This window comes from Mesoplodon mirus (assembly GCF_964341445.2).
Source record: "Mesoplodon mirus genome assembly, chromosome: 19".
Lineage (NCBI taxonomy): Eukaryota > Metazoa > Chordata > Mammalia > Artiodactyla > Ziphiidae > Mesoplodon > Mesoplodon mirus.
In genome coordinates this window covers 61,986,103-62,013,344 of record NC_138995.1, presented here as the reverse complement: position 1 = coordinate 62,013,344, position 27,242 = coordinate 61,986,103, and the positions used below count along the sequence as shown (strand labels likewise).

Genomic DNA, 27,242 nt, shown 5'->3' with positions numbered 1-27,242 from the left:
CTCTTATCATATGTTGTGATTTGAAACATTTTTCACAATTAGTCTTCTAATTGGGTGTAATTCCCCCCACGTACTTAACAGTGTTTTTCATCTTGTGAATCTTCCCCAGTGTTGCCCATTTAATGCCTGAGGATATAAGGATTTTTGTTCATTTGCTTTTTGTTCCATTGAGGAAGTGTCAGTGATTGAGAGCACAGGTTCTTGAGTTAAACTCCTGGATATAATCTTGGCTTCAACTTGAGCAAATGTGAGTACTTGGGCCTTTGTTTCCCTATGCCTGTGATCCTAAAACTAGCATTTATCATAATCACCTGGAAGCTTTGTTAAAACATGGTTTTCTGGGCCCATCTCCAGAGTTTTTGACTTTGTAGGGCTGGGGATAGGGCTTAAGAATCTGCATTTTCATGAGTTCCCAGATGATGCTGTGGTCTGTGGGCCATACTTTGAGAGCCACTTCCCTAAGCCTCAGATTCGTCATATGAAGCATAGATAATAGAATTTACCCAGTAAGATGGTTGCAAGAAAAAAATATGATCTGTAGAAGAGCTTTTAATAGTTCCTGTACATGTTAAATACTCAGATGTTGACTATCATAGTGGCTCCTTAGAAAGACAGGGATTACAGAAAATGTGAAGGAGATTATCCAGATAAAGGGGGTATGTTTATAAAGTGAACATCTTATGCAGTCATATTTTGTCTTTTATTATGTAACTTCTAAGTTAAAAAGCTATGCTAACTTCCTCTTGATTTTTTGAAACATATTTTTTCATGTGTGCATTTGTCTGTATATGTGTAAATATAATCTCTGGTTGTACATATTTACTATCATACTTAATTAGCTAATCATACTTGATTAGTGATTACGTCAGTATATGTTCATGTATACAGTCACATTCCCATGTAATCACTAACCAGATGAATAGACTACTTTTCCAGAACTTTTCCAGTGGATGTTTTCTCCCTGAGCTGTTTGGGAAAGGCAGCCGCTATGCTGACTACCACCACAGGTTAGTTTTGCTTGTTGTAAACTTCATATACCTTGAATCAACTCAGAGTTCCTGTTGTGTGGTTTCTTTTACAACTACAGTTTGGGGACATGAAGAATAAAGATTCTGTGAACAGACGTGCATGCGTCTTTTGCAGACCTAAGCACTGATTATCGTGGGGTTTCTAATCGGAGGTAAAATTGCTGTCATAGAGCACATATGCTTAGTTCGCTGTAGCGAAAACCACCCGCAAGTTTGCCAGTGGTGTTTTCTCAATTTAAATTTACCTACTTATTTATTTTTGGCTGCGTTGGGTCTTCGTTGCTGCGCGTGGGCTTTCTCTAGTTGTGGCGAGCGGGGTCCACTCTTCGTTGTGGTGTGCGGGCTTCTCATTGTGGTGGCTTCTCTTGTTGCAGAGCTCGGGCTCTAGAGTGCAGGATCAGTAGTTGTGGCACGCGGGCTTAGTTGCTCCACGGCACGTGGGATCTTCCTGGACCAGGGCTCGAACCCGTGTCCCCTGCATTGGCAGGCGGATTCTCAACCACTGGGCCACCAGGGAAGCCCCTGTTTTCTCAGTTTAACTCGTGCCACCATGTAAGAGTTGTCCTTCATTGTGTGAAGTGCTTGTGCCCGTCTTTAATTTTAACCATTCTGATGGGGGTGTCGTTTTTTCTGTTCATCAGGTTCTTAATTTGCATTTCTCTGAAGTCTAATGAGGTTGAAGGTCTTTCAGTATGCTTATTGGCTATTTGGCCGTTCCTTTTTCGAAGTGCCTTTTCCAAATCTTTTGATTTCTTTCCATTGAGTTTTATCTTGTTTTAATATGTCAGGGAGGAAGAAATGTTCCTCTACCCTTCTAGGTTCTTCTGGCTGGCCTAAGAATTGACATGAGACTGATTAACAAGAAAAAAATCTGACAGTTGTTTAATACCATATGTATAAATGGGAGAGAGTCAGGGAGACTGCGTAACTGGCCAAAATGGCCAAAACCCTTACCTTAAGTACCATCTTCAGCTAAAGACTGTCGACTAAAAAAATATTTTCACCACCTAAAAGTTGAGAGTTATATTATATTTGGGGGATATGCTGAGGACTTCAAGCCTGGGAGTCAGGGTCTCAAGTAACCCTGAGAGAACTGCTCTGAGGAGGTGAGGGGGCAGCTAGGATATACAGGAGTTTTGCAATAAAGGGCAGGTGGTAGGAACAAAAGTTTACGTTAATAAAAGACAACCAGATATCTCGAGTTAAGGCACTTAGCGCTTTTCTGTATATGGGAAGATGCAAAAGTCTGGGCTCACTGAAACCATTCCTTTGACAGGCACCTCGGCTATCTGAGGTCAGTATCCTGTGTTTTCTCATCCTGAGTTCCCTCAGGGCTCACCGTGGGGACTGGCTGCAGTCTGATGGCTGCTAGATGGCGGGTATTCTTTGTTTCCTTCCTGAGTTCCCTCAGGGCTCACCAGCTCACTGGTGGCTGGTGGCTATAATCGCTGATTGACTGTGACATCCTTTGTTTACCGATATGGCAGGAAATATTCCATTTCTCAAGACAAAAGAGGATGTTGTGGGCAGCGGTTTGGGACTTCAAAGGGGAGAAGGGCAATTCACATGAAGACGGGAAAGCAAATGTTTGGTAAACAAGTGTTTGCTGGGCCAGGCAGGAACATAGAGTGGAATCTGATCTCCAGGCTCTGCTGAGTTTCCTCTGCCACATTTAGCTCATGTTCTTTGCATATACCTCTGGTGGTAGCTCTATTCCAAGAAGAGACCCTCTGTCTAAAATTTTTTTTTTTTTTTTGCATTATGCGGGCCTCTCACTGTTGTGGCCTCTCCCGTTGCGGAGCACAGGCTCTGGACGCGCAGGCCCAGCAGCCATGGCTCACGGGCCCAGCCGCTCCGCGGCATGTGGGATCCTCCCGGACCGGGGCACGAACCCGCGTCCCCTGCATCGGCAGGCGGACTCTCAACCACTGCGCCACCAGGGAAGCCCATGTCTAAAATTTTTTAGGAAGTTAGGGGGAAAGTCAAAGTTTCTTCCTGAGTCTTTTGGGCCTCCATTGTTTTCAGCTCAAGATAATACACATGCTCAAGAGACGTTTTGGGGTACCAAGTTTTGCTCCCCTACAATGGAAGCTGTAGAACAATTTGGAAAGAACTGAGACTATAAAACAGAGTGTTCCAACTCATGAATGTTATTTCTCCATTTACTGATGATTTCTTTTCTTTCTTTCTTTTTTTTTGGGGGGTGTGCCACACGGTGCAGCTTGTGGGATCTTAGTTCCCTGACCAGGGATTGAACACAGGCCCTTGGCAGTGAAAACACGGAGTCCTAACCCCAACTTTTTTTTTTTTTTTTTTACAAACTTGTGTCTCTCAAGGGAGAGATCAGATGCATGATCCTAGACTTATTCTTAGGTATTTGGTGTATATGTATGTAACTCTTCCCCCCAGCATATAGACCTGATCAATTCAATCACTTCTAATAGCGTGTGTATTCTTTGGGTTTACTTTTTTTCTTTTTTTTTTTTTTGCGGTACGCGGGCCTCTCACTGTCGGGGCCCCTCCCGTTGCGGAGCACAGGCTCCGGACGCGTGGGCTCAGCGGCCACGGGTCCAGCCGCTCCGCGGCACATGGGATCTTCCCGGACCGGGGCATGAATCCGTGTCCCCTGCATCGGCAGGGGGACTCTCAACCACTGAGCCACCAGGGAAGCCCTTTTTTTTGGGGGTGGGTGGGTTTACTTTTGACATCACAGTTTAAGATGGATGAGCCAAGAAGGCAATACAGACTTAATAGTAGAATCTCTATGAAACTCACATATTATGCTAAGTGAAGGAAGCCAGCCATAAAAGGCCACATTTTATAATTCCACATATGTGAAATATACCAAATAGATAAATCCACTAAGAATGCAGGTTACTGAAGGCCAGAGACTGGGGAAGGGGGAAATGGGGAATGAATGCTTGATGCATATGGGGTATCTGTTTGGGGTGCTGAAAGTCTTTGAACTAAATAGTGGTGATGGGGTTGCATAAATCTGAAAATGTTTTCAGTGCCACTGAATCGTACACATTAAAGTGGTTAAAAATGTTGTGTATTTTACCATAATAAAAATAAAGTAGACTCAAGAATACTTAAAGTTCTCTTTATCTACAATAATGCCTAACCTAGGAAGCACAAATAGCCCTGTGGGTCGAGCTTTCATCCATGTGGGTTTAAAGAAGTGTTCACAGTACAAAGAATAGATAACTCAAAGCTAGTGCAGCCGAATCTGGCCTCTACCCCGATACCGAATTAAATCTCAGAGACAGAGTTTTGAGTGAAGTAGAAAAGAACAGCTTTATTGCTTTGCCAGGCAAAGGGGGCCACAGCGGGCTCATGCCCTCCAAACTGTGCCCCCCGCCCCCTTGGAGAGGGTCGTGAGAAGTTTTATAGTAATGGTTCAAAGAGGCCGTGATCATCTCATGGACATTCTTCTGACTGGTTGGTGGTGAGGTAAGTGGAAGTCAGCGTCATCAACCTTCAAGTTACAACTGGCCTGGGGTGTACGTGCTTTTGGGCAGCATATCATCATTAACTGTTAACTTCCCCACCTGGAGGGGGTTTCAGTATCTGCAAAACAGCTCAAAGATATTGTTGTCTGTATTCCTTGATGGGGAGCCAGGACCCAGCCCCAAGGCTGCACAAACGTTTCTCTTGACTGTTTGCTTCTCCCTGGTCCCGCATCCCCTCCTTCCCCCTAATTAACAACTGCTTGAATCTGCTTTTTGGAACTCAGGGAAGGTCATGGAGGCTGAATGAAGGCTATTTCCTGTCATCAAGAAATGGGGGACACAGAAAGGCTTGGTGCCCAGGAGTCCCACAGGGCCCTGCTGGGTATCATTGGGAGAGGCAAAAGGAGACTTGGGGGTTAGAAAACCCAGGTGGAGAACTACTCCCTTTTTTTTTTGGCCATGCAGCATGCAGGATCTGAGTTCCCCTATCAGGGATCGAACCCACACCCCCTGCATTGGAGTCTGAACCACTGGACCGCCAGGGAACTACTGTCTTACAGTCGTAGCTTTGGTGTTTGGTCGTGTGCGTGGTAATTTTCCTCTTCTTGTTTCCTCATTTCTGGGGTAGGGGAGCAAAACTTACCACCCCAAAATGTCTCTCTGGCATGCAGATTATTTCAAGCTGAAAACGATCAAGGCCTAAAGTACTCAGGAAGAAACTTTGACTTCCTCTTAACCGCCTTAAGACTTTAGATAGAGACCCTGTTCCCAGAAGAGAGCTATCACCAGAGATGTCTGCAGAGAACATGGGCTAAGGGTGGTGGGGAAACTCAGCAGGATCTGGAGATCAGAGTCCACTCTGGGTCCCATAGTTCCTACTGGCCCAGCAAACATTTGTCTCCCAGATCTTTGCTTTTCCATTTCCATGTGTGTTTCCTTCCTCCCCTTTGAAGTCCCAAACCATTACCCTCAGCATCTTCCTTCTTTTTTTTTTTTTTTTTTTTTTTTTTGCTGTACGCGGGCCTCTCACTGTTGTGGCCTCTCCCATTGCGGAGCACAGGCTCCGGACGCACAGGCTCAGCGGCCATGGCTCACGGGCCCAGCCGCTCCGCGGCATATGGGATCCTCCCAGACCGGGGCACGAACCCGTATCCCCTGCATCGGCAGGCGGACTCTCAACCACTGCGCCACCAGGGAGGCCCAGCATCTTCCTTCTTTTGTTTAGCTGAGATGGTATTTAAGGTGAGGGTTTCAGCCATTTTGGTGAGTAATTCAGTTTTTCCTGGGTCTCTGTCATGTATATGTTATTAAAATTTTGTGTTTTTCTCTTCTTAATCCATCTCATGTCAATTTAATTCTTAGACCAGCCAGAAGAACCCAGAAGGGTAGAGGAACATTACTTCCTCCCTGACGCTGGTCCTTTACAGTATGAATTTTCCAGCTGAGTGTAATCGCTGGCACCCCAATTCTCTCCCATTACATGTCAATATAGGTGGAGAGGAGAGAGAGAAACACGATGGAGAGATTTTCTATCTGGAAGAATACACTTTGGCCAGGAGATGATGGTGGTTTCCACAGCGTTACCCAGAGAAGCCCGAAGCTGATATCATACTTGAAGCCCCAACTGTCCATACAGTCAGTGCCGTTTACGGTGGTGCTGCACGGTCCTGCCGGCGTCGGCAAAACCACAGTGGCAAAACAGCTGATGCTGGACTGGACACAGGACGACCAGGCAAAGACCTCCAATTCCGCCTTCTATCTCAGCTGCAAGGACCTCAACCGCAAGGGGACGTGCACTTTTGCAGAGCTGATATCTGAGAACGGGCCGGATTTGCAGGATGCCATTCCAGGGATCCTCACCCAAGCACGGAAAATCCTGTTCATCATCGATGGCTTTGATGAGCTGCGAGTCCCCTCGGGGGCACTCATCCATGACATATGTGGCGACTGGAAGAAGCAGAAGCCAGTGCCCGTCCTCCTGGGGAGTTTGCTGAGGAGAAGAATGTTACCCAAGTCCACTTTAGTGATCACCAGTCGACCGGGGGCCCTGAGGGAGCTCCGGCTCTTGGTTGAACAGCCACTCTTCGTAGAAGTCGAGGGGTTCTGGGAGCTGGACAGGAAGGCATATTTCTTGAAACACTTTGAAGAGGAGACTCAAGCCCTGCGAGCCTTTGACTTGATGAGGAGGAACGCAGCCCTGTTCCACATGGGCTCCGCGCCTGCCGTGTGCTGGATTGTCTGCACGTGTCTGAAGCGGCAGATGGAGACGGGGGAAGACCCTGCCTCGACCTGCCAGACCACCACGTCCCTGTTCCTGCGTTTTCTCTGCAGCCAGTTCACAGCAGCTCGCAGCAGCCGCCCCAGTGATTGTCTCCAAGTTCCGGTGAAGTCTGTGTGCCTCTTGGCTGCTGAGGGCATATGGACACAGACATCTGTGTTTGATGGAGAAGACCTCAGGAGACTTGGGGTGAAGGAGTCTGCCCTCTGCCCTTTCCTGGACAAGAATATTCTCCAGAAGAGCAAAGACTGTGAGGGCTGCTACTCCTTCATCCACCTCAGCGTCCAGCAGTTTCTTGCTGCCATGTTCTATGTCTTGGAGCCAGAGGAGGAGGAGGAGGATGTGGGTGGCCACAGGTGCCACATTGGGGATATGCAGAAGCTGCTGTCCAAGGAAGGAAGACTAAAGAACCCCAGCCTGACCCAGGTGGGCTACTTCGTATTTGGCCTCTCCAACGAAGAAAGGGCCATGGAGCTGGAGACGACTTTCGGCTGTCTAGTATCGCTGGAGGTCAAGCAGCAGTTACTGAAATGCAGATCAGTGCCCCATGGGAAGAAGCCCTTCTCAACCATGGACACGAAGGAGATTTTCTATTGTCTTTATGAATCTCAGGAGGAGGAGCTTGTGGAGGATGCAATGGCCCCCGTCACGGAGATCTCTATCCACTTGACAAACACATTTGAAGTGATGCAGTCTTCTTTCTGCCTTAAACACTGTCAAAACTTGCAGAAAATTTCACTGCAGGTAGGAAGGAGGATATTCCTGGAGAATGATACCACGTTGAAATCAGATGCTCAGGTTGAGAGGTAAGAACACATTTTAAAAAATATATATATTTTTAACACTACTAGTTCTCCCATCTTCAGCGTCAGCCCACACTCTTTTAGGAAGAGGACAGAGTCCCTACTACTCCCTAAGGCTTGGGGTCAGAATTCTCTGGAATGTGTGGCTGAAATTTCTTTCTGCCAACTCACCATTAAAGTTGGGAAACATGATGTTCAGATTAGGAATGGGAGCTGTGGAACCTTACTTTGTTTTAGTATTATAGTTTTATAGTATACTACTATATATTATATATACTATAATACTATAGCATAGTATACTATAATACTATAGTATAATACTGCAGTATTATAGTATTATAGTTTCCGTGTGGCAAATGGGCTCAGGACACTCTAGACATTTCCTGTAACTTCTCTCCCTGCCAGTTCTTTCAAAAAATTTGTTTTAATACATAGCCACCATGCTGTACATTATATCCCAGGATTTAGTTATCTTATAACTGGGTGTTTGTACCTTTTGATCAGCTCACCACTTTTAAAATAAATAAATAAATAAGTAAATAAATTTATTTATTTATTTTTGGCTGCGTTGGGTCTTTGTTGCTGTGTGCGGGCTTTCTCTAGTTGTGGCGAGTGGGGGCTACTCTCTGTTGCAGTGCGCGGGCTTCTCATTGCGGTGGCTTCTCTTGTTGTGGCGCACGGGCTTAGTTGCTCCGTGGCACGTGGGATCTTCCCGGACCAGGGCTTGAACCCATGTCCCTTGCATTGGCAGGTGGATTCTTAACCACTGCTCCACCAGGGAAGTCTGTTACTTGTCTTTTCGATGATAGTCATTCTTACAGGTGTGAGGTGGTATCTCACTGTGGTTTTGATTTGTGTTTCCATGGTGATTAGTGATGTTGAATATTTTTCATGTCCCTGTTGTCCATTTGTATGTCATCTTTGGAAAAATGTCTATTCAGGTCCTCGGCCCACTTGTTACAATAGTTTTTCTTTTCTGTTGAGTTGAGTTGTATGAGTCCTTTATATATTTGAGATACTAACCCCTTATCAGACATACAGTATGCAGACATTTTCTCCCATTTAGTAGGTTCATGTTTATTTTGCTGGTGCTTTCCTTTGCTGTGCAGCCTACCAATTCTTGTTGCTTTTCCCGTACGTGCTTTTCATAGGTGCTCTTGTCGATGCCTTCCTCCTAGGTCACAGCACGACCATCACTCTCTTCATCTCTGGGCAGATCTCTGCTCTGTGTTCAGTTCAAACAAGAACCTGAACTTTCTGGATGTGAGGGAAAGCTTTCTGAGTCACTCCTCAGTGAGGATTCTTTGTGAGCAGATAACCCATGTCACCTGTCATCTCCAGAAAGTCGTGTAAGTAGCAGCTGATCTTGCAGTGGTGATCCCCAGGTGTTTTAAATGTGGGAGCAGTATTGGAATGCCCAACCAGGCTCTGACCAGCCAGGTGCTCAGAATGCAAAGAAATGAAATGGTTGCTATCCTTAAATGTGTCGAGTTGGAGAATCATATTATGTTGAGTCATTTTTATGAAATTTGGCCGGGAATTTGGATGTTCCCATACATCTGCTGTGGGGCGTATTCAAAACTCAGCCTATAGAAAATTTAGCCACATGCATGTTAGGAGAACTGGGTAGGAATTGGGGAAATATTCCAGAGAGGAAAGTTTCAAATATGTGAGTAAGAATGTGTTGATGAAGCAATGGTGCACTTATGACTAATGTGTGGGATGGGATTGAGAAATTAGTCTGAGTACAGTAGGTTGTGGCAGAAGCAACTTAAGACATGGGTCACCTGGGCAGGTGATTATTAGCACATCCTTTTAAACCAACACATGTTCTTTTTGATGGTAGCCATTCTGTCAGGTGAAGTGATATCTCATTGTGGTTTTGATGGGCATTTCCCCAATTAGTGATGCTGAGCATAATTTTCATGTGATTATCTGTTGGCTATCTGTATGTTTCCTTCTGAACAATGCCTGTTTAGATCCTCCACCCATTTTTAATTGGATTGTTTATTTTTTGATATTAATCTGTATGAGTTCTCTATTTGGGATATATCTCTCTTTGGGATATATTGTTTTGCAAATATCTTCTCCTATTCAGTAGATTGCCTTTTTGTTTTGTTGGTTTCCTTCACTTTGCAAAAGCTTTTCAGTTTGTAGTCCCATTTGTTTTCTGTTTTGGTTTCCTTGTCTGAATATACAGACACAAAGAAATATTTCTAAGAGCAACGTCAAGAGTACTGCGTGTGTTCTTCTTGGAGTTTTATGGTTTCAGATCTTCAGTTTAAATCTTTAATCCATTTTGAGTTTATTTTTGTATATGGTATGAGGAAATGGTCTGGTTTCATTCTTTTACATGTAGCTATCTAGTCCCCCAGTCCCCACAGGAAAAAAAAAAAAAAAGGAAAACACAGCACATATTCAGGGGATAAACTTTATAAGTTATGTTTAAAATTACACAGATACATTGAAACTTCCCCCAAACCAACATACCTTAGAAGGCTTAATTAAGCCACTGAAAAGGTTGTGTTATTTACTTGGACAAATTGCTATGCCAAACGTCAGCTGACTGTACCTGCTGATGTCAGGTGACATGTATCTGGTTCATCTCAGAATGCCATAGGACTTGTGTGTACAAGGCCACAAAAATCTAACATAGGTTGGTGCCAGCAAAGGTGGCAGTTTCTTCTGTATGACTGAAAAGTTTACATTGTTCTGGTTTTATAAGGTGTGCATGAAAGAATTAAAAAAGCTAGGAGGTACATTTAATTTTTTCCACTAAGAGTTTAGGACCCTTTAGGCAGGAGCTTTGAGCAGTAGCATCTCCCTTATTCTGGCTCTCTCTGTGCTGAAATTTAATTTTGAACTTCTTCTGAATGAGCCACAGGGAATGTTCATTATCTAAAAGTGAAGCATTGAGGGTTATAAGACCAAATGCCTGTTTATGGAGAGAAGTATTTCATAGTGTGTGTGTGTGGGTGAATTGCCAGGTTTGGAGGTACTAGATAAAAACAGATTAAGAGGACTTTTCTGGTGCCGCAGTGGTTAAGAATCTTCCTGCCAACGCAGGTGACATGGGTTCGATCCCTGGTCCAGGAAGATCCCACATGCCACAGAGCAACTAAGCCCGTGAGCCACAACTACTGAGCCCGCGGGCCTAGAGCCCATGCTCTGCAGCAAGAGAAGCCACCGCAGTGAGAAGCCCACACACCTCAATGAAGAGTAGCCCCGCTTGCCGCAACTAGAGAAAGCCTGTGCGCAGCAATGAAGACCCAACATAGCCATAAATAAATTAATTAATAATAAATAAATAAATAAATAAATAAATTTATATTAAAAAAACAGGTTAAGAAGCTCTAAAAACAAAAATGAAAATGAAGATCTGAAATAAGATTGTAGCGGAAGAGGCAGTAATCCAGGTGTTGTTTTTTTCCCCTCAAATTAGGGTGGATTAAGCATGCTTTAAAAAGAGGCCCTGACAAAAGGCCTTTCCCCAGTTATTTCCTACTATCTACACAGGAAAACTTATGAGCTAGCTTCATTATTGTATAACATGAGGTTGACAGAGTCTTATTCTCAAGAAGGTGGCACAGTTAGGTGCTGGGAAAATCTTTTTTAAACACTGAAATGTTTCTTGAAGCCCAGAGTTTGATTAGAGAAAATTATATTCCACTTAAGATTTATTCAAATCCCATTTAAAATCCTACAGTCATGCTAGATGACAGGAAAATTAAAAAAAAAATTTTTATTGTATAGTTGATTTACAATATTCTGTTAATTTCTTGTGTACAACCAAGTGATTCAGTTATACATATATATTTTTCATATTCTTTTCCATTATGGCTTATCACAGGATATTGAATATTGTTCCCTGTGCTGTACAGTAGGACCTTGTTGTTTATCTATCCTACATATAAATAGTTTGCATCTGCTCATCCCAAACTCCCAGTTCTTCCCTCTCCCACTGCCCCTCCTCCTTGACAACCACCAGGCTGTTCTCTATGTCTCTAAGTCTGTTTCTGTTTCGTAGATATGTTCGTTTGTGTCATATTTTGGATTCCACATATAAGTGGCATCATATGGTATTTGTCTTTCTCTGCTTTCTCTGCTTGGCTTATTTCACTTAATAATCTCTAGGTCCATCCATGTGGCTGCAAATGGCATTATTTCATTCTTTTTTATGGCTGAGTAGTATTCCATTGTATATATACCACAAGTTCTTTACCCATTCATCTGTCAATGGATATTTAGGTTGTTTCCATGTCTTGGCTATTGTAAATAGTGCTTCTATGAACATAAGGGTGCATGTATCTTTTTGAACTATAGTTTTGACTGGATATATGCCCAGGAGTGGGATTGCTGCATCATGTGGTAACTCCATTTTTAGATTTTTAAGGACCTTCCATACTGTTTTCCATAGTGGCTGCACCAATTTACATTCCCACCAACAGTGTAGGAGTGTTCCCTTTTCTCCACACCTCCTCCAGCATTTGTTATTTGTAGACTTTTTAATGATGGCCATTCTGACTGGTGTGAAGTGGTACCTCATTATAGCTTTGATTTGCATTTCTCTAATAATTAGCGATGATGAGCATCTTTTCATGTGCCTATTGGCCATCTGTATGTCTTTGCACAGATGTCTATTTAGGTTTTCTGTCCATTTTTCAATTGGGTTGTTTTTGATGTTGTTGTTCATTGAGTTGTTTGAGTTGTTTGTGTACTTTGGAAATTAAGCCTTTGTTGGTCGCATTGTTTGCAAATATTTTCTCCCATTCTGTAGGTTGTCTTTTCATTTTGTTTACGGTTTCCTTTGCTGTGCAAAAGCTTGTAAGTTTGATTAGGTCTCATTTGCTTATTTTTGCTTTAATTTCTATTGCCTTGGGAGACTGACCTAAGAAAATGTTGGTATGATTTATGTCAGTATGTTTTGCCTATGTTTTCTTCTAGGAGTTTTATGGTGTCATGTATTATGTTCATGTCTGTAACCCATTTTGAGTTTTTTTTGTGTATGGTGTGTGGGTGTGTTCTAACTTCATTGGTTTGCACTTAGCTGTCGAATTTTTCCAACACCATTTGCTGAAGAGACTTTTTCCCATTGTATAATTCTTGCCTCCTTTGTTGAAGATTGACCATAGGTATATGGGTTTATTTCTGGGCTCTCTATTCTGTTCCAATGATCTATATGTCTGGATTTTTTTTTAAACATCTTTATTGGAGTCTAATTGCTTTACAATGGTGTGTTGGTTTCTGCTTTACAACAAAGTGAATCAGTTATACATATACATATGTCCCCATATCTCTTCCCTCTTGCATCTCCCTCCTTCCCACCCTCCCTATCCCACCCCCCTAGGTGGTAACAAACCACCTAGCTGATCTCCCTGTGCCATGTGGCTGCTTCCCACTAGCTATCCACCCTACATTTGGTAGTGTATATATGTCCATGCCACTCTCTCACTTTTCACAGCTTACCCTTCCCCCTCCCCATATCCTCAAGTCCATTCTCTAGTAGGTCTGTGTCTTTATTCCCGTCCTACCCCTAGGCTCTTCATGACTTTTTTTTCTTAGATTCCATATATATGTGTTAGCATACGGTATTTGTTTTTCTCTTTCTGACTTACTTCACTCTGTATGACAGACTCCAGGTACATCCACCTCACTACAAATAACTCAATTTCATTTCTTTTTATGGCTGAGTAATATTCCATTGTATATATGTGCCGCATCTTCTTTATCCATTCGTCTGTCGATGGACACTTAGGTTGCTTCCATGTCCTGGCTATTGTAAACAGAGCTGCAATGAACATTTTGGTACATGACTCTTTTTGAATTATGGTTTTCTCAGGGTATATGCCCAGTAGTGGGTTTGCTGGGTCGTATGGTAGTTCTATTTGTAGTTTTTTAAGGAACCTCCAGGCGGTTCTCCATAGTGGCTGTATCAATTTACATTCCCACCAACAGTACAAGAGGGTTCCCTTTTCTCCACACCCTCTCCAGCATTTACTGTTTGTAGATTTTTTGATGATGGCCATTCTGACTGGTGTGAGATGATATCTCATTGTAGTTTTGATTTGCATTTCTCTAATGATTAATGATGTTGAGCATTCTTCCATGTGTTTGTTGGCAGTCTGTATATCTTCTTTGGAGGAATGTCTATTTAGGTCTTCTGCCCATGTTTGGATTGGGTTGCTTGTTTTTTTTGATATTGAGCTGCATGAGCTGCTTGTAAATTTTTGAGATTAATCCTTTGTCAGTTGCTTCATTTGCAAATATTTTCTCCCATTCTGAGGTTTGTCTTTTGGTCTTGTTTATGGTTTCCTTTGCTATGCAAAAGCTTTTATGTTTCATTAGGTCCCATTTGTTTATTTTTGTTTTTATTTCCATTTCTCTAGGAGGTGGGTCAAAAAGGATCTTGCTGTGATTTATGTCATAGAGTTGTTCTGCCTATGTTTTCCTCTAAGAGTTTTATAGTGTCTGGCCTTACATTTAGGTGTTTAATCCATTTTGAGTTTATTTTTGTGTATGGTGTTAGGGAGTGTTCTAATTTCATACTTTTACATGTACCTGTCCAGTTTTCCCAGTACCCCTTATTGAAGAGGCTGTCTTTTCTCCACTGTATATTCTTGCCTCCTTTATCAAAGATAAGGTGACCATATGTGTGTGGGTTTATCTCTGGGCTTTCTATCCTGTTCCATTGATCTATATTTCTGTTTTTGTGCCAGTAGCATACTGTCTTGATTACTGTAGCTTTGTAGTGTAGTCTGAAGTCAGGGAGCCTGATTCCTCCAGCTCCATTTTTCATTCTCAAGATTGCTTTGGCTATTTGGGGTCTTTTGTGTTTCCATACAAATTGTGAAATTTTTTGTTCTAGTTCTTTAAAAAATGCCAGTGGTAGTTTGATAGGGATTGCATTGAATCTGTAGATTGCTTTGGGTAGTAGAGTCATTTTCACAATGTTGATTCTTCCAATCCAAGAACATGGTATATCTCTCCATCTGTTTGTATCATCTTTAATTTCTTTCATCAGTGTCTTATAATTTTCTGCATACAGGTCTTTTGTCTCCTTAGGTAGGTTTATTCCTAGATATTTTATTCTTTTTGTTGCAGTGGTAAATGGGAGTGTTTTCTTAATTTCACTTTCAGATTTTTCATCATTAGTGTATAAGAATGCCAGAGATTTCTGTACATTAATTTTGTATCCTGCTACTTTACCAAATTCATTGATTAGCTCTAGTAGTTTTCTGGTAGTATCTTTAGGATTCTGTATGTATAGTATCATGTCATCTGCAAACAGTGACAGCTTTACTTCTTCTTTTCCGATTTGGATTCCTTTTATTTCTTTTTCTTCTCTGATTGCTGTTGCTAGAACTTCCAAAACTATGTTGAATAAGAGTGGTGAGAGTGGGCAACCTTGTCTTGTTCCTGATCTTAGTGGAAATGGTTTCAGTTTTTCACCATTGAGGACGATGTTGGCTGTGGGTTTGTCATATATGGCTTTTATTATGTTGAGGAAAGTTCCCTCTCTGCCTACTTTCTGGAAGGTTTTTATCATAAATGGGTGTTGAATTTTGTTGAAAGCTTTCTCTGCATCTATTGAGATGATCATATGGTTTTTCTCCTTCAATTTGTTAATATGGTGTATCATGTTGATTGATTTGCATATATTGAAGAATCCTTGCATTCCTGGAATAAACCCCACTTGATCATGGTGTATGATCCTTTTAATGTGCTGTTGGATTCTGTTTGCTAGTATTTTGTTGAGGATTTTTGCATCTATGTTCATCAGTGATATTGGCCTGTAGTTTTCTTTCTTTGTGTATATGTCTGTTTTTTGTGCCCCATACCATGCTATTTTGATTACTGTAGCTTTGTAGTATTGTCTGAAGTCTGGGAGGGTTATGCCTCCTGATTTTTCTTTTTCCTCAGGATTGCTCTGGCAATTCTGGGTCTTTTGTGGTTCTGCATAAATTTTAGGATTATTTGTTCTAATTCTGTGAAAAATGTCATGGATAATTTGATAGTGATCACATTGAATCTGTAGATTGCTTTGGGTAGTATGGCCAATTTAGCTATATTAATTCTTCAAATCCAAGAGCATGGGGTATCTTTCCATTTCTTTGAATCATCTTCAGTTTCCTTTATTAATGTTTTGTAGATCTCAGCATATATGTCTTTCACCTCCTTGGTGAGGTTTATTTCTAAGTATTTTACTTTTTAAATGTGATTTAAAAAGGGATTGTTTGTTTACACTTGTTTACATTTCATTGTTAGTGTAAAAAAATGCAACCGATTTCTGTATGTTAATCTTGTATCATGCTACCTTGCTGAATTTGTTGATCAGTTCTAGTAGTTTTTGTGTGGAGTCTTTAGGGTTTTTTTTATATATAGTATGTCATCCCCATGTAATGACAATTTTACCTCTTCCCTTCCAATTTGGATTCCTTTTATTTCTTTTTCTTGTCTGATTTCTGTGGCTAGGACTCCCCATACTATGTTGAATAGAAATGAGAGTGGGCATCCTATTCTTGTTTCAGATTTTAGTGGAAAGGCTTTCAGCTTTTCACCATTGAGTATTATATTGACTGTGGGTTTGTCATAAAGAGCTTTTATAATGTTGAGATGTTCCCTCTATACTCACTTTTGTAAGTTTTTATCATGAGTGGGTGTTGAATTTTATCAAATGCTTTTTCTGCATCTATTGAGATGATCATGTGTTTTTTGTCTTTTCTTTTGTTGATGTGGTGTATCACATTGATTTTGCATATGTTGAATGATCCTTGTGACCCTGGGATGAATTTAACTTGGTTGTGGTGTATGACCTTTTTTATGTGTTGTTGGATTTGGTTTGCTAATATTTTGAGAATGTTTGTATCCATATTCATCAAAGATATTGGCCTGTAATTTTCTTATTTTTGGTGGTGTCTTTGTCTGGTTTTGGTATCAGGGTGATTGTGGCTTCATAGAATGTCTTTGGGAGTGTTCCTTCCTCTTCATTCTTTTGGAAGAGTTTGAGAAGGATTGGTATAAGTTCTTCTTTGTTAGTTTGGTAGAATTCACCTGTGGAGCCACCTGGTCATGGATGTGTGTTTGTAGGGAGTTTTTAAAATTACAGATTCTATTTCACTTCTAGTGATCAGTTTCTTCAAATTATCTATTTCTTTTTGATTCAATTTTGGTGGGCTGTATGTTTCTAGAAACTTGTCCATTTCTTCTAGGTTATGAAATTTGTTGGCATATAATTGTTCATAGCATTCTCTTATGGTTTTTTGTATTTCTGCAGTATCACTTGTGATTCCTCATCTTTCATTTCTTTTGTTTATTTGGGTCTTCTCTTTTCTTCTTGGTAAGCCTGGCCAGAGGTTTGTCAATGTTGTTTAGTCCTTCAGAGAACCAGCTCTTGGTTTTATTGATTTTTTTTTCTATTTTTTAATCTCTATTTTATTTATTTCCTTTCTGATCTTTATTTCCTTCCTTCTGCTGATTTTAGGTTAGGTTTTGTTCTTTTTTCTAATTCTTTTAGGTGGTGGGTTAGGTTGTTTATTTTAGATTTTGCTTGTTTCTTGAAGGCCTGTATCACTATGAACTTCCCTCTAAGAACTGCTTTTGCTGCATCCCATAGATTTTGCAGGGTTGTTTTCATTGTCATTTGTCTCAGGTATTTTAAAATTTCTTCTTTGATTTCATCATTGACCAGTTGGTTTTTTTAGTAGCAACTTGTTTATTCTCCATGTAATTGTTTTTTCTTGTTTCTTTTTCTGTTGTTGATTTCTACTTTCATGCCGTTGTGGTCAGAAAAGATGCTTGAAATAATTTCTATACTCTTAAATATGTTGGCTTCTTTTGTGCCCTAGTATGTGGTCAATCCTAGAGACTGTTCCATGTGCACTTGAAAAGAATGTGTATTCTGTTTTGTTGGGGAGGGGGATGTAATGTCCTGAAAATATAAATTAAGTCTAACTCTTCTATTGTATCATTTAGGATCTCTGTTGCTTTATTGATTCTCTGTCTAGAAAATCTGTCCATTGATGTCACTGTGGTGTTAAAGTCTCCTACTGTTATTGTATTCCCGTCAATTTCTCCCTTTATGTCTGTTACTATTTGTTTTATGTATTTGGGCCCTCCTATGTTGGGTACATATATGTTGATGAGTATAATATCTTTTTCTTGTAATGATCCTTTTATCATTATATAGTATCCTTTATCTTTCTTTATAGCCTTTGTTTTTTTTGTTTTTTTTTTTTTGCTGTACGCGGGCCTCTCACTGTTGTGGCCTCTCCCGTTGCGGAGCACAGGCTCCGGACGCACAGGCTCAGCGGCCATGGCTCACGGGCCCAGCCGCTCCGCGGCATATGGGATCCTCCCAGACCGGGGCACGAACCCGTATCCCCTGCATCGGCAGGCGGACTCTCAACCACTGCGCCACCAGGGAGGCCCTAGCCTTTGTTTTAAAGTCTATTTTGTCTAAGTACTGCTACCCTTGCTTTCTTGTCATTTCTGTTTGCATGAAATATCTTTTTCCATCCCCTCACTTTGAATCAATGTATGTCCTTTGCCCTTAAGTAGGTCTCTTATAGGCAGCATATTGTAGGCTCTTGTTTTCATCCAATCTGCCACTCTGTGTTTTTTTTTTTAAAGGATAGTTATCTTTTTTTAAAAAATTTATTTTTGGCTGCGTTGGGTCTTTGTTGCTGCGTGTGGGCTTTGTCTGGTTGTGGCGAGTGGGGGCTACTCGTCCTTGCAGTGCGCGGGCTTCTCATTGCGGTGGCTTCTCTTGTTGCAGAGTGTGGGCTCTAGGCATGTGGGCTTCAGTAGTTGTGGCACGTGGGCTCAATAGTTGTGGCTCACGGGCTCTAGAGCACAGGCTCAGTAGTTGTGGTGCATGGGCTTAGTTGCTCCACGTCATGTGGGATGCCCCCAAACCAGGGCTTGAACCCATGTCCCCTGTATTGGCAGGCGAATTCTTAACCGCTGAGCCACCAGGGAAGCCCCCACTCTGTGTTTTTGATTGGAACATTTAGTCCCTTGACACTGAAGGTAATTATCGACAGATTTGTATTTATTGCCATTTTAAACCTTGTTTTCCCATTGATTTTGTTTTTCTTCTTTGTCCCTTCCTTTTTCTTTTTGTCTTTCCTTTTGTGGTTTGATTTTCTTTTGTATTATACTTGTGTTCTCTGTTTGGTTTTTCTGAAAAATATGGAATGCTTCATAAATTTGCTTGTCATCCTTGCACCAGGGTTATGCTAATCTTCTCTGTATCATTCTAATTTTAGTATATGTACTACTGAAGTGAACACCAAACAACTCTTTTTTTTTTTCTTTTTTTTTTGGCGGTACACGGTCCTCTCACTGTTGTGGCCTCTCCCGTTGCAGAGCACAGGCTCTGGACGCGCAGGCCCAGTGGCCATGGCTCACGGGCCCAGTCGCTCCACAGTGTCTGGGATCTTCCCGGAGTGGGGCACGAACCCATATCCCCACATTGGCAGGTGGACTCTCAACCACTGTGCCACCAGGGAAGCCCAACAACTCTTAATGGTACTTACTTTTATGGAGTCTGTAATTTATTTGCTAACTTATAAACCACAACTTACGGTAGCCTAAATGAAAACTGCTTTGTGGAAATGCAAATGACTACATGGGGATAAAGTAGGAAGTGATTTATTCTTACTGGAAAAAGTCAGGCATTGAGAGGAGGGAAAGTTGTATGTGAACTGAATGTTGAAAGAAATAAAGGTTAAAATACTGTCTGAGAGGAAGAAAATTTTCTCTATACTTCTAGGTCTGGCTGGTGTAAAAGTGAATTTGACATGAGACGGATTAACAGGAGAAAATCAAACATTTAATAGCATGTATACATGGGAGAGACCCAGAAAAATTGAGTAACTACCCCAATGGCTGAAATCTTCACATTAAATGCTACCTTCAACTAAAGATGATAGAGGATGTTGGGGGTAGTTGTTTGAGACTTCACAGGGTAGGAAGGCAATTCACACGGGGATGGAAAAGCAAATGTTTGCTAAACAAATGTTTTCTGGGTCTTGCAGAGACAATGGGACACAGAGTGCACTCTGATCTCTAAGAGTTGACCCTACCACACCTAGCCCATATTCTTTGCAGAGATCTATGGTGATAGCTCTATTCCTGTAACAGTCCCTCTATCTAAATTATTCATGAAGTTAGGGGAAAGGTCAAAGTCTCTTCCTGAGTATTTTCAGCCTTGATTGTTTTCAGTGTGAAATAATATTCACATCAAAGAGACATTTTGTAGGGGAGCAAAATGTGTCACCCCAATATAAAAAATAAAGATGGGGATATTTTCTCTGAAGATCAGCGTGAACAAAGACAAGGGTGTATCAAGCCCTTTGCCACCCGGTTCCATCTTCCTTCCCGTCACCATATGCTACACCTGTTAGTAGTGTGTCCCCCTCCATCCAGCTATCGCTCGGTGGACTCGTCCTTCGATTCAGCTTACCAGACCAGCTCCCCATCCCTGTCTTGACTTGTGACTTCTCATCCCACTATGTGCTCTCAGCACCAGCCATCTACAGCACTCAAGATGGAATGAATCCCTTCTTTTCATTTCCCCTAGGATTAAGAACGTCTCCCCTGCCGATGCTTATCGGGACTTCTGTCTGGCTTTCATTGGTAAGAAGACTCTGACACACCTGGTTCTGGAAGGCAGAGTCCACAGGGATGAGATGCTCTTGCTGCTGTTGTGTGAGATCCTGAAACATCCAAGGTGCAGTCTGCAGTATCTGAGGCAGGTCTCCTGTCGTTGCTGTTCTCAGCATGGAAAGGGTGCTGTGAGCTCTGTAAACAAGAAAGAAGAGGGTGGCCACTCTGATTGGGTACTATGTTACACAGGGGAACATATGCTCACATAGAATATGGATGGCATGTCAGCCTACAGTCTTTCCCCAGCCAGCTAGCCTTCTGCATTGAATAATGAGTCCTGAATGCAAGGAAACACTCAGAATTTTGTGTCATCTTCTAGCTTAGGGACATGGCGTCTCAGGTTGCATGTTACCTACCTGTTGTAATTCAGAGTAGCCATCAGCCTTAATTGGTCACTCAGTGATGCTGTAGAAACATCGAGTGTTCTGGTTCCTGGTTGCTCACTGGTTTGACAGATTCCCTTATCCTCAATGAGATCTCGTAATGAGTGCTCTGATTATCATCACCCATCGTTAGGGTACCATTCCACCCCCCTCTACTTAGTTGATTGGCAACGTGAGGTACTGGCTAGTGACACAGGTTTTTGGATTTGGGAACCTTGCTTTGACATTTATGACCTATATGATGTTGAGCTGTTCCCTCATCCATGAGATGGGGTTTTGAGGATTGAATGAAACATGGGATGAGAACTGCTTTGCATAGGCACCAGGCACCGATGGCAGCTCTTACCATGATGGATGATTTCCGATGGTGCTGTCTTTCATTAACTTAGAAAAAGCATCTATTACTCTGAAGTGTGTTTTTGTTTGTTTGTTTCTTTAGATTTTTATTCAAACAAGTAGAGTTGATGCAAAAGAGTCTTGAGAAATGTGGGTAGTGAAATAACAATTGAAAGTACATGTTTTAAGCATATTAAAAAAATCAGATTACAGGGCCTCCCTGGTGGCGCAGTGGTTGAGAGTCCGCCTGCCGATGCAGGGGATACGGGTTCGTGCCCCGGTCTGGGAGGATCCCATATGCCGTGGAGCGGCTGGGCCCGTGAGCCATGGCCGCTGGGCCTGCGCATCCGGAGCCTGTGCTCCGCAACGGGAGAGGCCACAACAGTGAGAGGCCCGCATACCGCAAAAAAAAAAAAAAAAAAAAAAAAAAAAATCAGATTACAGACTTAGATTTAGTGTTTGTGTGTTTTATAAAATCTCAAATTTGTAGAAAACATTCGTTTTGAAATTCTTGAGGAAATTATACTTCATAATTTATGGCAAAGATGTTTACTAGTTGACATAGTATAAAAGTAAATGTTTACTCTGAAGTTGTGATAAATGACATTTCTAAGTGGATATACCGAAGCTCCAGAATGACAAATGGCTGGTGCAGAATCTCCTGTTTTTTGCTTATTAATTTGAGACACTTTACATTCTACCTTGTATTCAAATTACATAAATTTATAATGTCCTTATTATAGGTTAAGCTTTGAGAGAAGAAAGGTACTGATTTTAAGAATCCAGTTTTGCTTATGACATACATTCTAATAGGTAGAGTATATGGATTGATTATATCCTTTATTTGCATGGCAAAGTATCATCTGTCTCCAAAGAACAGATGAAGGGAAAAAAGAATATTAAAAAGTTTAACAGGGCTTCCCTGGTGGCGCAGTGGTTGAGAATCTGCCTGCCAATGCAGGGGACATGGGTTTGAGCCCTGGTCTGGGAAGACCCCACATGCTGCGGAGCAACTAGGCCCGTGAGCCACAATTACTGAGCCTACGCGTCTGGAGCCTGTGCTCCGCAACAAGAGAGGCCGTGATAGTGAGAGGCCCGCGCACTGCGATGAAGAGTGCCCCCCACTTGCCGCAACTAGAGAAAGCCCTCGCACAGAAACGAAGACCCAACACAGCCATAAATAAATAAAAATTAAATAAAAATTTTAAAAAAAGTTTAACTAACTTGTGAATATTTTGAACATTAGGGGCAGAGCCATTATTCAAACAAGCTTGTCCTGGAGTCCTGTACTCATTTGTGTCTACAAGAGCAGCTGAGTTTCCGACCCAGTATAATGGATTGCCTCAATGTTCTCTAAAATAGCTGCACCACATTCATATTTCCATCAGCAGAAGGAGTTTGTAGTTATTCTTGTTCTTGCAACACAAACTCAAACTTTGGACATGGCTGCCTGAGTGTCAAATTGTATCTCCTTGTTTTAATTAGCATATTCCCTAATAACTTATGAAATTGAACTTTTTGAGTTTCAGGCATCGATTTTTTTTTGATGTGGACCATTTTAAAAGTCTTTATTGAATTTGTTACAATATTGCTTCTGTTTTATGTTTTGGTTTTTTGGCCCCGAGGCATGTGGGATCTTAGCTCCCCGACCAGGGATCGAACCCGCACCATCTGCATTGGAAGGCAAAGTCTTAACCAGTGGACCACCATGGAAGTCCCCAGGCATCAAAATTTTTTTTTCAATAGAATCACATTTAAATTTAAGTGGGATTGGGATTGACTCAGTTCAGGGAAAGTGATATAAAAAGTGGGGTTTGAGAAATAGCAGGCCATGTTGGTGAAACTTTACACAGAATTGTATTACTGATTTTTTTTCTCCTCTTAGAGATGAGGCTGGATGATGATCAGATGGCCACAGAGATACTTGAAGAAGCAAAGGAGATCAGTTCTCTAGTAGTTCAGGCCAGGGTTTGACGCAGGTTGGAGTAGAATGACATGAGAATCCAGGATACGGTCTCCAAGCATAATTAGCTGACAGGGTCTCTTTGTCCTCCCAGAAGAATGACTTTCCCCCATTTATCCCGCAGGTTGGGTTCTTGTTCTGACACCCCTCAGCAGTGGGCTGATTTCTCCTCGGCCCTCAAAATCAACAAGTCCCTGAAGTGCCTGGATCTCACAGCCAGTGAGTTTCCAGATGAGGGTGTCAAGTTGCTATGTTCGACTCTGAGACACCCACTGTGTTTCCTGCAGAAATTGTCGTAAGTCTCTCCTCTCTTCCCATGGGACATCTTCATTTTAGGTCTGGGGCCACATAGAGAAGAGCACTGGTAAGACCACACTTACAGGGCAAACCCTATGGGACCTCTTACAGATGGAGACCCTGGTACCCATTTTGGTCCCAGGTGGACGATGCATGCATTTTTGCTTGCCCTTCTCTCATTTCTGGTCCTTCAGGCTTTGATCACTAGCACAGGATAGAGAGGGTGGGGACTTGCATTAAGGGCTGTCAGCTGGGAAGTTTGGCCTTTGGAAATGTCTTACCACTTACGTGGTGCTTTTGCAGGTTGGAAAACTGTCACCTTACAGAAGCCTGTTGCGAGGAGCTGTCTTCTGCTTTGATTGTCAACCAGAGGCTGACCCACCTGTGCTTGGCCAAAAACAACCTTGGCGTTGGCGGGGTGAAAATTCTGTGTGAGGGCTTGAGTTACCCCGAGTGTCAACTACAGACCTTGGTGTAAGTCCCTGCTGGCGTGTGTGTGCATGTGTGTGTATTGTATGTACATTCACACACCTGGATTCAAGTAGGACAGAAACAGAGTACTTAATAATTCCACTTGAATGAAACCAGCAAGATCCTGGTGGAAAGTAGGGAAAGAACAGTTAGAAACAGATTTTCACGTTTGCATGTCTTTTAAGAGTAAGGTTGACCTTCCAGCCTCTTCCTATTCTGAGAATTTGAGATAAGCAGCTGGTTCTCAGGTCCGATATTCTGTGTATATTCTGAAAATCCACATGACATCTTTCAGCAAATGGGAGTGGATTGAATTATATAGTAGGTTTCAAGACTGGAAAGGAAACCAGGTATTCAATTTATAGTGGCAGAGAGAGAAAAGGAGAAGGTCATATTTCTACTTCAACGGTATTCATTAGAAGAATATAAAATTTTCCATATGATGTCACTACATAGACGGCTCTGTTTTACAGAGTTGATTTAGGCATCTAAACAACAACAAACATCTGATGCTTATAAGCACTTACTGTGTATCAGGTACTCTACTAAATTTTGAGACTTTTTAGTCCTTACAACCACAAGCAATAGTTACCTTTCTTTCAATTTTGCCAATTAGCTAATTAGAAAACCAGAGTTTAACCACTTAGTTTGCCTATGGTCACATCTGTGTAGTGGGTATGAATCCCCCTCTATAAACTGAGGTATCAGTGATCATTACCTTAAATACATAAAGGCAATGTTTGACCAAACCTCCAGTTTGTAGGCTGTCAAACCTTAATTTTAGATTTTGTTTTAGCTCCTCTCCCCAAGCTCCCTAGATTCAAGTTTTTTTTTTTTTTTTTTTTTTTTTTTTGCGGTACGCAGGCCTCTCACTGTTGTGGCCTCTCCTGTTGTGGAGCACAGGCTCCGGACACGCAGGCTCAGCGGCCATGGCTCACGGGCCCAGCTGCTCCACAGCATGTGGGATATTCCCGGACCGGGGCATGAACCCGTGTCCCCTGCATCGGCAGGCGGACTCTCAACCACTGCGCCACCAGGGAAGCCCTCAAGTATGGTTTTAAGGTGTCACATCATACAAAGCATGACATCTTTTGGTCCAGTTATCATCCACCCGCCCTTTGTCATGTCACTTCAGGCTCTACAGCCTCTGTCGCTGTTATGCCGTACTTGGGGCACAAGGCTTTTTAGGGATGATTGCAGGTCCACCTGCCTAACTGTACCATGGGAATATCCTTCTCTGTGGTCAGGAGGATTTGTAGGAGTCTAAGCTTGGAGGAGTCTGCAGTGTTTAAATTAGAGACATAGCCACTCATATCAGGAATGTTGTACTTTTGATATATAACCACAGTTATGCTGGGACAATTAAATACAGGACTTGAAATAAAACATAAGACAGGGAGAATGGAATCCCAGTGACCTAACCGTGCAGAAAATAAGTGAGGCCTCAGATTCAGTCTCAGGTCTGTCTGAATCCAGAGCCCTTCACCTGTGTGATATGCTACCGTGCTAGGAAAACCTGTATCTTAGGAGATGCGTGTCTCTTTCTCCATAATAAAAGGTGGCAAACAGAGGCCAGTTTAACACTCTACCATCTAGGCAGGGTAGACATAATGTAATCATCATTCCATGTGTTTTATGTTTTTATGTAGCCTACCTGAAAGCATATGGCTCAAGGTAGCACATAAGTGATGCTGGAAGTAACAGCCATTTCACAGGATGTGTGTCACAGGGATAATAGGCGTCTCTTCATATGACTATAATTGTAGGTTGCGTCATTGCAACATAAACAGACATGGCTGCAAATACATCTCAAAGCTTCTCCAAGGAGACTCCAGCCTAACAGACTTGGACCTGGGTTTCAACCCCATAGCCACTGGATTGTGCTTTCTCTCTGAAGCTTTGAAGAAACCAAATTGTAACCTGAAATGTCTAGGGTAAGTTGCTTTCTTCATTTTAAAGATGTTTTGGAAATATTTAATCTTTCAGAGATTTTGGAATACAAACTGCAGTAGTGTCACTCTTCGTCCAAACCCCGGCAGAAATTGAATACAGGTAACTGGGTGTTTACAAAGTTGGTCAGAGGGCCAGAGGGAGTGGTTTTAAGTGGGAATAGCCTCCAGTGAAGTAGACTTCAGGATCACACTGCTTCTGGTGGGATCCAGTGATCAGGACACAGTGGACCTACCCTAGTTCAATACCCAGGGAACTGTAGATGGATACTACCCTCAGGATATGCAGTGTCCCCAACAGGATGGCGAGCTTTGAATCACTTCTCTCTTCCAAGTCTGTCAAAGGTATCTCATTGATGCAACCTACTTTGCAACCAGAAGCCTAGTGGAAAGAGAATCTGGGTTATATAAATGTAAAGACTTCCTCAGCCTTGAACAGAGAGCACACTAGGATATACTGTGGTTTTGTTTAGTGTCCTGGCATCTTGGCTGTACCTGGGGAACTTAAAATTCTTGATGGCCATGCTTCCCCCAGATGAACTCAATCTTGGAGGAGGTGGAGCCAGGTATCAGAATTTTTAAGGATATTCTGGTTGATGCTAATACTCAGTCAAGTCTGAGCTCCTCTGAAGTAGAAGTTGGAGAGGAAAATCCATGGTATCCACAGATGGGAATTCATCTCTCTGGATCACTGAACACGAGCCCAGCACTGTAGCAAAGGCATTGAACAGGGGCTTTGACATCAGAAGTTGGTTCATATCCCATCTGATATTAATTAGCTGTGACTTAGGACACTTAACTCTTCCCTTACAGGATGGACAAGTCTTCTCTATGACCCGTCCTGGTCACAGCACAATTAATGCATTTGGTGAATTACTTTGTAAACTCATCAGCCTCATTGTACACATTTTTTTTTTTTGTGGTACACGGACCTCTCACCGTTGTGGCCTCTCCCGTTGCGGAGCACAGGCTCCGGACGCGCAGGCTCAGCGGCCATGGCTCACGGGCCCAGCGGCTCCGCGGCATGTGGGATATTCCCGGACCGGGGCACGAACCCGTGTCCCCTGCATCGGCAGGCGGACTCCCAACCACTGCGCCACCAGGGAAGCCCTCATTGTACACATTTTTATATAACAAGCATGTGAATCCATATTTGCTACCAAGTCTCAGACCATTGTGCATGAGGGACCCCCTTCCTGTCTGTCGAACTTCATCTCATGCTTTTCTCTGCACCTTGGTGTACATCACTCAACTAGCTTCTCGGTTCCCAGAACCCACCCAGTTCTTTCTCCCACCGCAAGGTTTTTGTCCTTAGTGTTTTAAAAAAAATTTTTATTGAATATAGTTGACTTACAATCTTGTGTTTCAGGTGTACAGCAAAGTGATTCAGTTTTTTATATATATTCTTTTTTGGATTCTTTTCCATTGTAGGTTATTATAAGATGCTGAGTATACTTCCCTGTGCTATACAGTAGATCCTTGTGTGTTATCTATATTATACATAGTACCATGTATATTTTAATCCTCAACTCGTAATTTATCCCTCCACCCACCTTTCCCCTTTGGTAACCATAAATTTGTTTTCTATGTCTGAGTCTATTTCTGTTTTGTAA

At 42.2% G+C, this 27,242-nt stretch overlaps 1 protein-coding gene across 1 annotated transcript; it reads left to right on the top strand.

Moving 5' to 3' along the window:
- Positions 1-577: 577 nt before the first annotated feature.
- Positions 578-25,618, top strand: LOC309794829 (NACHT, LRR and PYD domains-containing protein 7-like; the record flags this gene model as incomplete). The annotated part of the gene is made up of 8 exons (XM_082606706.1): positions 578-656; positions 924-1,007; positions 5,973-7,564; positions 8,740-8,910; positions 20,145-20,343; positions 23,065-23,207; positions 23,513-23,683; positions 25,447-25,618. Exons 3-8 carry the CDS (start codon positions 5,997-5,999, stop codon positions 25,616-25,618), a joined length of 2,424 nt encoding a protein of 807 aa, XP_082462832.1. The 5' UTR covers positions 578-656; positions 924-1,007; positions 5,973-5,996.
- Positions 25,619-27,242: the final 1,624 nt, after the last annotated feature.